This window comes from Clavelina lepadiformis, chromosome 2 (genome assembly GCF_947623445.1).
Source record: "Clavelina lepadiformis chromosome 2, kaClaLepa1.1, whole genome shotgun sequence".
In the NCBI taxonomy this organism is placed as follows: Eukaryota; Metazoa; Chordata; class Ascidiacea; order Aplousobranchia; family Clavelinidae; genus Clavelina; species Clavelina lepadiformis.
This window is the reverse complement of record NC_135241.1, coordinates 9664044-9677194: the sequence shown is the minus strand read 5'-3', so window position 1 is coordinate 9677194 and position 13151 is coordinate 9664044. Positions and strand designations below refer to the sequence as shown.

Here is a 13151-nt window from a genome sequence, read left to right as displayed (position 1 = left end):
GTTCTTTAAGTAAACACGCCTTGGAAAAAGAACACATAATAGATTGAGAAAATGCCTATGTATTTAATTTCGAATTAGACTACTGGAAAAGAAAATCTATGGAATCGTTTTATATTAACTTGAAAAAGGATGTAATAAATGATAAAAAGGACACACCATTGTCACCTATATACTCGCAATACTTTACTTACACCTGTTATAGACATTTGTTTACCTTTAACTGCTAGTTTTTACCTTTGCTTTATTATGTATTTTTGCATTTCTTACATCATAATACCATACATCATAAATGTTTCTTAGTTATTGCTCGTATCTAGGTACTTTTATATGTTTGTAGTTTTTAAAAAACATTTCTTTTTTTCTTATTGTAATCTGACCTGAAGAAGCTTAACCCACTTGCATGGGTTTGCGAAACGTTGGTTGATAAAAACATTAATTAACCACCTGAGTACCTTTTGTTATTGATAACAATATGCCGTCATAAAACAATAGAAAAACACTTTTCAAACAGTACAAAGAAGAATTATCAAAGAACAACACATGTTGCTCAAACTGCATTTGGCGAGTACACTAGCGTTAAAGGTTTACACAATTGTTTTCACAAAATGCGAAAAATTACAACATTATTTGGCAAAGCGAACTCAGATAACCTTGCTGAAGAAAATAAAAACTGTTTGCATAGCTCTTCTATAGAAGCTGTTGAAGGTGCCATTTCAAAAAATGCACGTAAACACAGAAACTATTTAAGCAAAATTTTATTTTCAACATGTTTTTCAAGGAATTTAAGGTAAACTCGCTTTAGTTATCGTTACTCTATTTTGCAAAAACACAAACTGTGGTGTAAATGCAGGTTTTCTATTATTTTACAAAGCTAAATTTAAGCACCGGTGCCGGAATGTTGAGATGACTTTAACCTTGGCAGTTAACATACTTTTCGCGTGCACTGCTTTGAACGTTATTTTGCTGGTTAAAAACAATTAGATGTACCAATGCCGATGTTTAACATTGAAAAACCAATAAATAGGCCACTTTACTGATGCATCGACATCAGTTCATTTTTGCCGGTGTATTGGTTGATGTTTTGTATAACTTTTGATGTTTTTCTGGAACTGGTTATCCACCATTTATTAGCTCTCTTAACGAAGAACATACTCATGAACGAAAAAGGTCGACCATATACACCGGTGTCAAATAACAAATTATCACAACCAGTCTTATTTCGTCAGGTAATTTAACAGTTTAACAAATCTTAATGCTACGCAGTGTCTAGCATTGGTCTGATAGTTTCGTACATCTCGCAGCTTTCCATTACAGCTATACTTTGCATTTACCTTTTTCCTTTAACACGTTCGCTGCGATTCCGAATTTTCGTTGTTTTATTGTGTTGTGATTACCTTTAACTTTCTGTACCGCCAGAGCTTTTCCGCCAAATTTCGTCAGTGACATGTTTTGTTCGCTTTAAGGAGTTCTTTCAGACAGTTTAATCGTTTGTACACCGGTGGGGCAAATCGCGTTAAACACAAACTTTATTGTAGATTTGATTTGACCCACCGGTGAGTCGCATAATTTTAAGCAACTTATAGAGTAAAGCTTAACTATTTGCTTGTGTGATAGATCATAGGTAATATATTGTGAGTAATTTCTGTTTCAATTGTTGCAAAATGAATCCTGCATCGTTTTATGGTAGAAGTGCTGCTAATTTTGAGGAATCTTCAGATGAGGACTTTAGTTCAGATGAAGAGGTGTCAGATGATTCGGTGTATAAACCAAGTGATAGCAGCAGTACAGGCGTAGAAGAGGATGAAGAGGAAGATATGTCGACAGCAGATGTTGCGACCACCACAGGCATGGTAGATGGTACTTTTGATTTAGCCACACTTCAAAATAGTTGGACTGCTACCAGTGTTGGGCAGAGGAATTTTGGATTCACTGGTCAAGAAACTCTGTGCATTCTGGCTGAACCTTCACACGAAGGCAAAATTTGGCCAATAGACGTATTCAGTCTATTTATATCAGATGACATCATTAGTCTAATGGTGAGAGAAACGCACCAGGTCCAAAAATAAGCAGCAGAAAAAGGTGTTTAGGGTGTTATGAACTGATTTCTTTCAACGAAGGATCACAGGAAGCATCGAAAAAGGCAAAAAAGTGTCAACCTACTGTGAAGGCTGCGAGAGCAAACCGTACTTGTGCTTGTCCTGCTTTAAAATGAAGCATTCTGACTGAAAATTAAGTGACAAATGTTCTTTTTCAATATAATGAAATTACAAACAATTTCACCATTTGTCTTTGTTGAAGGATTGTAAAACAGGAAAAAACGGCAAAAAAATAGTAACAGTAATTTTTTTGATAAGAACCACCGGTGGGAAACAACGCAGTAGCAAAATTTTACGCATGACCCACTTATAGGTTGCATCGCCACGAACGTGAAAAAAAACAGTAATTTTTTTCGTACGACCCACCGGTGGGTCACAACGCAGTAGCTAAATTTTACGCATGACCCACTGGTGGGTCGCATCGCATCGCCGTGTTAAAACTTTAGTGAAATGACAACACAGCACCTTGTTGCCAACATGCGCAGCTGAAACACTTTGTTTCGTGAAAAATTTAACCGCATTCCCTGCGAAACAATGTTTGTATGCGTTTTGAAACATGGTCAACAAATCAACCTTGTGAGACACTTCAAAATGTCAATGGTAAACCGTAGAATTTTGATCTAAATTTTAATTTCAGCAATTAGATTAAGGAAAGAGTTGCGTCTCTGTAACAAATCACGTTGAAAATCTATAAAAGTGGTTGCTAAGGTATGAAGCTAATGCAAAAAATTAAAAAATTTCCATTTGGAACAGGTAAAGTTCCATCCATTTCAAAAAGTGGGTACCATGCAATACTGCTGCTAAATAACCGCATTCAGTGTGCATAACCTATGACGCGTGATATCATGCATTATATCAGCGCCAAACCTCCATGCACATGTATGCGAAAGCATCGTGTGACATCATCACGAGTGCTCGAATTTGTGCGAGTCCAATTCATTATTACTCGGCCTCGGTGAGCCCAGGCATATAATTCTTTTTTTGTGCTAACCCTACTCTATGTATTTGAAAACTTTAAAAGTTTTGGCACAAAACAACCTACCTCTCGCCCAGTTAAAACATGCCTTGCAAGTTTCACTTTGGCGAAGTTGCCTTTCCCAATAGTTTTGAGAATTCTGTAATGACCAATGTGAGGCTGTTCTTCTGGTTGCATCCCACGAGATCTGGAGGATGAGACAGTTGGTCGATAATGCCTTGGACCATCTCCTCCACCCTTAAAAAGGTTGATAAATTCAAATGGCTTAAAAAAAGGTAGCTTAAACAGAGTATTAAAACTGGTGGGACGTATCATTGGTTTGGTCGCATTCTACCAGGTCTTGCAAAATATGCTTGTACTTTTTCTGTGTCAGGTTTAGCTGGAGTTGTTGGAAGAAATATTTGCAGTTAATTTTTTACAATAATAACATCATCTGATCTTTGATCAATAACTTCATGAAAATATTGAAAAAGCTTCCGATAAGTACCAAAGTTAGGGATGTGCTATGTCTGTAAATGCTTATTAAGCAAATATTATAGACCAATAAGTTGTCAATCTCATTGTCATACCGTATATACTCGAGTACAGATCGACTCCTACTTTTTTGCTGACAATCGGAGATATTTTTATTCTCTAGTGTACAAGTTGACTAGCTTATTCCCTAGCTTTTCCTTAGCCTAACTTGCCAGTACTTGCGTAGCAATTGCATAACCGTAAACTTAAGCAGCACTTCTGTAACACAAGCCTACAAAGAACTCGTGTGATGCAAGTCATATTCGTCTCAGGCAAGCGGCAGGCAAGCTAGTTGTTGTGAAGTTATTTATATGAAACGGCCAGTAAGCGCAATAAATTCACGGCAAAGTTTAAGCTAACCGTTGTTGAAGTTGCCTAAAAAACTAACAATTCTGCTGCTGCCCAGGAGTTTAACACGTCAGAAAAAAACAGCGATAGCGATGTGGTGACAGTGATAATAGTGGAGTAGAGTTTGATGGATTTTAAAACTGCCATATTATCGCAATGCACCTTCTGGCTTTATTTTGTATTGTTGGTTGCGTTTAACATTTGGTGTTTTTGTGATTAAACTTTTTTCTTTTATCAGAGAGCTTTCCATACTTTGTAAGCATCAGTCATCGTGCTGTCAGCTGGACTTGGGGGTTTTACTCTGGCTTGTCTCGTGTATGGGGCGATGCCTGCTTTTTGAGGTGAAAATCAGTTGCGAAAATCTCGACCTATACTCTAGTATATACGGTATTGAAATATTACCCATAAAACATCTTTACATATGACCAAGATCTATATGTCGAAGCAAAAACAGCACATATGGCTTTTGTCAACGCACCTAGCCATAACAGTTTTTCCACTGTTGAACTTTTAAGAAGTATTAAGTTTTACATATGGTAATGTTGACTGTTGTTAAACATAAAAAATGATTGGTAACAAAGAAAACAGTTTATTTTACGTCTTTATGAAAGCCACACGAGCGTACTTGTGTCTTCAGCTACTTCAGCATACAGTATCAAGTAAGTGCAGTTAATAACAGGACTTAGCTGTGATTCCAAAGACAAGAATTTACATTGGCCAGCAATTTTTTGTCACAATCGGATCGTTACGTTTTAATGACAGCATGGTGTAATGCTCATAAGGATGCTTCTTTGCTCATAAAAGCTTAATGGACAGGACTTGAGCTTACCAATATTCCATTACTTAAATTATTCCTACGATTAACGCAAAAACATTTCCACACTTCAAAAAACGAATGTTTATTCTTGTTAAATATTTTAACCATCGCAATAAATCCAACCCATGTTCAGTAATCATAAAATTCCAAAAAGTTCCTGGTTGTGGCATGTGCTTTTTCAAATATTTCAAACAGTTGCCATTACCTATTGTTTCTACAGTAATTCTGATAACACATACCATTATACTTCAAACATTACACTTACACTGCATAGTTCTGTACTTTTTAACTCATTCACCTGCTGCATTATACGCCACAAACTTTATCGCTCGATCTTATGCATTCGTACATGAGCCTAGTTATTTCATTTTCAGATATGTTTTACTTATTCTCAAAATCAGTTCCAAGATTGCTGTTGTTAATTCATAAGAGCAATTTGTTACTGTAACTGTAGTAGTACACATGCTTGGCCAGGGGCGGAGCTAAGAATTTGAATCAGAGCGGACAGTTTTAATAAGTCAGTTATTGCAATTGCAGCTGCGTAAAGGGCTTCTTTAAAGTATATTAAATTAAAAGTAAAGTATATTTTTGTAATGCAAAAAATTCGCGTTACGTAAAAGTTTTGAAAACAGAGAAGCCCCAGGAAACAGGAATTCTGCCAAGCTTATTTCGCTGCTTGTTTACTTGCTTTTGTTTTCCATCCATAATATATTAGGTATCAAACTAAATATATTTGTGCTTTTTTTTGAAAAGACGAAATCGTTCCGAGCCGAGCTCAGAATGCTCATGAAAAGTATTTCTTAAATTAAAGTGAAATTACGATGCAACATCTAAAATCCACTTACACGCTTTGTGTGGGAAAATTTTAACAGCATTTTCAAGCATAATTCAATTTCAAGCATTTCAAGCATAATGAAACAAAAGTGGATGACGAACACTATTAAGTCGACAGTTAAAATAAGAATGTGGGGTTGACCAAGTATAAAATTACCTTATGATGTAACGTTTAAATAATATGGTAAAAATTTCGGTTAACTATATAATAAACGATCAAATTCGGTACATTGTTTGCAAATTATCAGGATTTACTTGAAACAATGGACAAAATTTAAAGGTGGACATTGTCCTTATGGCTAGCTCCGCCTGTGTGCTTGATGGGCAACGAGTTTGATATCACTGGCCTAAATGATGACATATTATTTTTCTTAAATGATCTTTAAATCATTTATACTGTACTTCTTCTAATACAATGCTGGCTATCAGGAAGGGTAGATAAAAAACTTTTTTGAAATTGGAGAAGTTGTTCTAAAAGTTGTTATAACTTTGTAGCAAATGGTCGTAGAGATCTCAAATTGATGTCAAAAGAAAAAAAAACATTGTGTTGTTATCTAGCTTACAGAAACTTACAGATAAATACGTAAGTCTTTCTGCACCTTTTGACATCAAGTTAAGCACTCTATGGAAATTTAAAATTATACAGTTCTAACAACTTCAAAAAATTTGACAAGGCACCACATGATCTATAACCTGGTGTTGGTCGATCACTAAAGGGAGAAACTGAAAAATTTTAATAAAAATGAGAACCACTAATTGCAAACTTTCAAGAGCTACGCCACTTTCTAATTTGTAAACTAATTTTTTCAGTCCATCCTATTGAATAGAACCACCTGCGAAGATGAGCTCAGACAATATGGACAAAATTCAAGTAGTGATAAACACATGTGTTGTCTATGACCCAGAGCATAAAGGAGATTATACACAAGGTAAATATTAAAACCACATTTTAGAAGTGAAAATCTGGAAGTGGGCTTATTCACGAGTATGGTTAATACGCGTAATAAACGAATAAAAAAAATCTTGCAGTTTAGAAAGTAAATCAGAATGTCGAAACGCTAACTTACCGTCGAATCGAAATGTAAAAAAATTGATTGTAAATGTCTCTTTTACTGTATGGAGGTCACACTGCCCATTGTTTTGGGTTAATTATTAGAATTAGGTGGTTTAGTTAGGAAAAATGAAAAGTTAAATTTAAATAAACTAAGTTAAAACTAGACACCATTATAATAGCTTTGACTGTATTATTTCCAGTGACATGGTGACAGCCAAAAAGAACTGCAACATTTATTCACTGTTACTAGTGGTTACTCAGTCCTATTAAACCTTGCAATAATTAACAAGCGTGTACTACTCTACTGCATGCTGTAACGGAGATATATATAAATATGTATAAATGACGCAGGAAGGGTGTGTAATTCATCAATGGTTTAAATTAGGTCAAACTTTTCAAAGAGTTATTAGTATCAAGGTTCAAAGTAAATTATTTATAAGTAAACTCCAACCTCCAATTTACTCCAGTAAATTTAAAACCTATAAACTGTCAACTTGCACACAACAACACGAACATGTCATATTTAATTGATTGTAAACCCTTGTTTGTAAGCAACTCTTGATTGTAAACTGCATCTGATAGTGCTAAAAAATAATGTAAGCTGCGCAGATGTGTTGAAAATGTTAAGTTGCACAGAACAATGCGCGTTGTAACAACTTCGATTGCAAAATAAGAATTCTCGTTTTACAGACAGTGAAAGTGCTAACCGCCGAAAAAAATTCTCATTTTATCCAAGGGACATGTTAGAAGAGTTTTGCCAAACAAGTGCAGCCAATTAAAAAAAATAGCATTAAATAAAATTTTTGTTTAATAAAATGTACATCGGAATCAATTGTAAGCCGCCCTTGAATGTAAACTGCACAAATGATGATAAAAAGACTTTGCAAGCCGAGCTGACAATTGAATAAATACAGTACGTTAAACAAACAAGTTGATTTAGGCCTGAACTGTCTCCATTTGGTTTTTTAAACTATGAACATGCTTGATGGCTAAAGTAGAATTTCGAATACATAGCTATTAGAATCCAATTGGATTCGAAAATCTATTGTTACCTGTAAGTCCACTTACATTTTTCTCCTTTCTGCAAGGCTGAGATGACGATGTGTAAGTACGTTTCCCTTTCCTTGTTAACCGTTTCAACATAATTCGCTTACACACACTTAAGCTGTGCTAATTGTTGCAAGTAGATAGATAAAAACGGAAAAGTTTGGTTGTGGTGATAGAGTGGGATCATGTTGATTAATTATCGAGCATTGATTGATCTTGCGTAAAGTCAAGAACATTTTTGGCTAGGCCGCAAGTTTTGTTATTGTTACTCAGGTTCAGTCATGGCATTAGCTAACAAAGTTATGTCAAGCTAACAGTTTGCATTATTTATTACAGTAGTCCGCTTATAGCAGGGGTGTCTGACCTTTTTGGCCAAAGGGCCACATGTGACTTATGAATGATTGCGCAGACCACTTGAGTGTTTACTGCTAATTTCTGATTAAAACCTTCACACTAAAATTCTAGTCCAAGATTAACTTGAACAGTTATGCAGCCCTGCACTAGAGATTATAGTATATTATCTATCTAATAATCTCTACTATCTATTGCTCTATAGCAGTGATTCCCAAACTGTGTGCCACATATTCTCAGGTGTGCTGTAAATCATTTTGGAATTTTGGAAAAGAACTGTATAAATATTTAAAATAAGGCATGCAGACAAGCATATGCGAGTTAAAAGTGCTCTAACCGCTTCAATAGCTGATAAAAAAGCACACATTGTGACAATGAAACCAAGTATGTCATTTCCGATAAGAGTATGGTAATTGTCACGTCATAATTGGGCTGCTATGTTAGAATTAAATGTCTACCTTTCATCTTCAAATTTCTAGTCTAAAAAATTGTGAGGGTTGTTGGAAAAAGGATTGATTGCAAGTTACAAAGTGGCTCACTTGTTGGCGAAACGTAAAAAAGCACAGACGGATGCAGAATCAGTAATTGGACCAGCATTAGCCATTATTGTTGAAGAAATGTTTGGTACTGCTGCGGCCGGAAAAAGTTAAAGGAGTCCCGTTGTCAGATAATACAATTTCACGAAGGATAGAAGAGCTATCCTCAGATTTAAAGGATCAAGTTCACGAACACTTTGTTGCTACAGACAACGAGCTGTCTGTACTATGGTCTTTAAAAGTTGACGAATCTACTGACAGAATTGGGAAATCTCATCTGCTGGCTTTTATTCGCTTCATTAACAATGAAACATTAGTAAATGAATGTTTGTTTTGCAAAGAATTGAAGGGCACAACCAAAGGAGAAGACATATTCAAATTGGTAGATGAAAATATTTTGTTTTCTGAGTTGAAATGGAGTAACTGCGTAAACGTTTGTACTGATGGTTGTCTTTCAATGTGGGGGAAAATTAAAGGATTTGTGGCATAAGTGCTTCAAAAAAATCCGAATGTGATAGTTGTACATTGCATGATCCACAGAGAAGCTCTTGTAGCTAAGTCTTTGCCTGCAGATGTAAAAGAAGTTATGGATCAAGTAACCTAAGTGGCAAACTAAATTAAATCTTGGCCGCTACAAAATCGACTCTTTTCCCAGCTTTGTAAAACCATGGATTCAGAGTACGACTGCCTGATGTATCACACCGAGGTACGATGGCTTCCTAAAAGAAAGGTGTTAAAGCGCATGGTGCATTTGAAAACTCAAGTTATTTCTTTCATGGAAACTCAAAGAAAAGACTTTAAATTTTCTCTTCAAGATGAAAGTTGGTGGGTGAAAGTTCTGTTTCTTTCTGACTTATTTGATAAACTGAACAGTTTGAATTCTAGTCTCCAAGGTCCATCTGAAAATATCATTACAGCAACATCAAAACTACGATCATTAAACGAAAAGTTGACGTTGTGGAAAACCAAGGACTCGAAGAAAGTCTTTGACTCGTTTCCCGTTCTTAATGAATCAACTCTTAAACAAGAACTCATTCCACAAGTCTTGAGCACATTGTCTGGACTTCAGCTTGCACTGCAACATTACTTCCCAGAATTTGCTGTTAACAACTTTAGATGGGTGGTTAATCCATTCGGAAGCAATGAATCAAGTAATCTTTCGGCAGAAGCAGAAGAACAGCTTATTGATTTACAAAACGACCCGTTTTTTCAAGCGCTGTTTCCACAAAAAAACTTGGATGAGTTTTGGCTGTCTGAATCCTATTCCATGATTGGTGCAAAAGCAATCAAAATTATATTGCCATTTGCATCTTCATGGCTATGTGAATATGGCTTTTCTGCTTTGACTGAAATTAAAAGCTGTAAACGAGAGAGACTGCTTGGAATTGACGACGAAATGTGTGTATGTTTGTCAACAATGCAACCTTGTTTCAGTTGTATATGTTCATATAAACAAGCACATCTATCGAATTAACTGATTAACACGTGAAAATAAAGTTTTTTAAAGTAACTTTTCTTCTCTTGTAAGTGTGCCGAGAGAGTTGTATAATTTTTTTTAGTGTGCCACAAGCTGAAAAAGTTTGGCAACCACTGCTCTATAGTGTAGAACAGGGGTTCCCAACTGGGGGTACGAGATTGAACATCAAGGGGTACGAAGATCCTTGGGCCACAAATTATGATTTTTGTATTTTGTGTGAAATACCGGTTTAACGTTTAATTGAGCTATAAAAGCAATTTAATTTAGCAATATATATTTGAAAAATTCCATCAGAATTTTTTTGGGGGTACAAAGAATGCCCTGACCTGACAAAGGGGTACGAGCAGCAAGAAAGGTTGGGAACCCCTGGTGTAGAGCAATAGACAAAGAAAGCAAACAATAAATGCAAATTTCTCGGAATGTAAGTTCACCATAAATTACGTAGGCGATTTAGTTGATAATATTGAGTGGATGATTTTATTTAATACTTGATCCAAAAACTGTGAGTGTCCTTTAATTACTTCAGATGTTGTCCCGTCTGTCACGTACACAATACACTACAATCTTGTACTTAGTAATTGCAGCCAAAGTTCGAAATTAGTTTAAAGCACAGTTCGGGTCAACAATGAAATCTACAAGGAAACACCTTGATTTATCAAATAATGAGATAGAAAGTTGTCATCAGTTACACTGTCCCAAAATGCATGTTAATTTCTGTCCCGTCAGTCACGGTAACAAAATGTGGTTTTCAAAACTTTTACTAGATATTATTTTACCATATTTTATGATGCCATTTCATAACATGCAACTACCATTAACTGAAAACACATTTCCTTTTTTCCAACCTTATATAAAATTAATAATAATGCATTTATAATTTAAAATTTCTATCTTTTGTCCCGTCAGTCACGCTGGAATTGACCATCAGTCATTTCGAAAAATACCGCGCTGGCCACTCAGAACCTTCCCGCAGGCAAAATGTGGCCCGTGGGCCACAGGTCAAAATCAAAATCCCGTGAAATGGAATTTCTACATACTAACGTAGTGCAAAACACTTCACTTAGTGGATCCACTTGCAACATCTGGCCACATAATAAAATGCTAAAATATAGTTAAAAAACTAGTAAAATGCTTTCCTCCAGCTGTTGTAATGTCACTTTTCACCTTGTCGCCTCTGACAAGTAAGTCGTTGTGATGTAATAGACACTGTAGTTTGCATAAGTATGCTTTGAAACATGCGTTAACTATCTAGTGAGACTTGAAGACTTCTTAGAATAGATAGATTTTTTAAATGCTTTCTTTGTTTTTTTTGAGGGATTTATGTGTTATATTTGTGTTCTTTGAGTTATTTCCGACATCTATATACATTACATGATTAACAACCATGCACACCGAGCTTGTTTGATCCATATGGAGACGTAAAGTAGATCCATCATTTATTGGATCTGCAGTTTGTAAGATCCATTTCTCCTGGAATGGTGGTGGATCTTACAAGCGGCAACTACTGTATCAATATATTACGTTGGATATTTGCTTAAATAAAACACAACTTTAGCAAGCAAGAACACTGAAAACATAACCAAATGTATAGCTTACCCCTCTATCTTCAGTAAGTGGCTTGGACATAGTAATTCAATACAACATTGTGTTAAAATGTTTTACACACAGCAAAATCCTTTAAAATGAAGTATGAGAAAAATAACAACACTTCAACAGAAAATTCTGAAAACCAGAACCACAGCCATACATATAATTTACGCTGAATATCACTATATGGATGCAATACCTAAAAATTACAGTAAGTATTTCAGAAACAAAACTTATAGTATGTCCCAGTATATAAGCTCACTTTTAAGAGTGTCCAAATCATCTCAAAAATTAACAGTGGGCATATACGACGACTATAAAATATTATGTAAAAAAAATCGCTTTGGCCTTGGATAAAACCATTACTGCAAATATTACTGATTAGCATTCTTCCTTAATCAACGTTAAATAAACAATGCATCAAAACAGTTTGTGATTGCGATTATGGTATCATACTTTCTTTCCGCATGAGTTCTCTTGGCCGTCGAGGTCTAAATTATTTTCAAGTAACGAAGATGATGGTAATGTTTTTATTTTGTACAAAAGTGAACAAATGCATACATTAGTTCAAATTTGTTAACAGCATAATAAAAAATAAGTAATGGTTGTAAATAGTCAGCCAAACAAGCAATTTTGCAGGAAGTTGTGTTGCTGTTTGATAACGATTACGTTATAGGAAGTCTTTTGTTCTAAAGCACAATGCATTAACTGCGAGTGACCGTTACAGACTAAGACTTCATGGTGAGAGGTAAAATTATTCTTTTGTAGCCAAAGGCCATAATATGGCATGGGCTTATAGAATGGGCTAAAAGCAATATTTTGGGCCCAAAAACCAGTTTTGGGCAAATACAGAAGAAAATTAGCGGTTACCGGCTAAATTTTAATAGGTTGCGTTCCTTTAATATGTCTTAACATTCGCCTAAGCAAAAACTGAATAACAATTCTAAACGCTCCACTAATAACAGGTGATCTACAATTTGTGATGTGTAATGTGTATTTTGGATAAAACTATTGGGCCAAAAGCTGAGAAGGGTCTTATACGCCCGAGCAAAAAAAATTAATGTCTCATCGGCCAAGGTCTGTTCATGTAATAAAGAGATCACATGTGATCATCTTTAAACAACAAAATTAAAGAATTTTACAGGTGAAGTAATTGTTCAAGTCTGTTGAAGAGTTGTTGAAACTTAACGTACCGATAGTTGCTTTGATTTTTGGCTAATATTCAACTTCTGTTATTGAAAACGGAATACTGCATATGTGGTATATATGAATATTGTATGTGAATACTGACGAAAGTCAGTGCGCAACTACAAAATTTCATATAAATATCTTTATACGAAAATACGAGTGTCTCACTTCGTTGATTTGTCAACCATGTTTTAAAACAATCGCCTTAATATAACTAATGCCTTGAGGGAATGCGGTTAAACTTTTCTCGAAACAAAGCATCTCAGCTGCTCGTGTTGGCAACAAGGCACTGCATTGTCATTTCGTTAAGATTTTTAAGGAAAAAAG

The 13151-nt window shown here is 35.3% G+C and overlaps 1 protein-coding gene across 4 annotated transcripts in view; it reads right to left on the bottom strand.

The window, feature by feature from the left end:
- The window catches only part of LOC143446488 (MAP/microtubule affinity-regulating kinase 3-like), a 52308-nt gene extending 40475 nt beyond the window's left edge, over positions 1–11833 (bottom strand). For 3 of the 4 annotated variants that reach the window (XM_076946133.1, XM_076946135.1, XM_076946134.1), the window contains exons 1-2: positions 7707–7796; positions 3139–3309 (exon numbers count right to left, since the gene is read on the bottom strand). In XM_076946133.1, coding sequence (XP_076802248.1) covers positions 3139–3309; positions 7707–7781 — 246 coding nt within the window. In that variant the 5' untranslated portion in view covers positions 7782–7796. Of the gene's footprint in view, positions 1–3138; positions 3310–7706; positions 7797–11645 lie in introns of those variants that run through there. The other variant, XM_076946138.1, reaches the window with a different exon arrangement.
- Positions 11834–13151: the final 1318 nt, after the last annotated feature.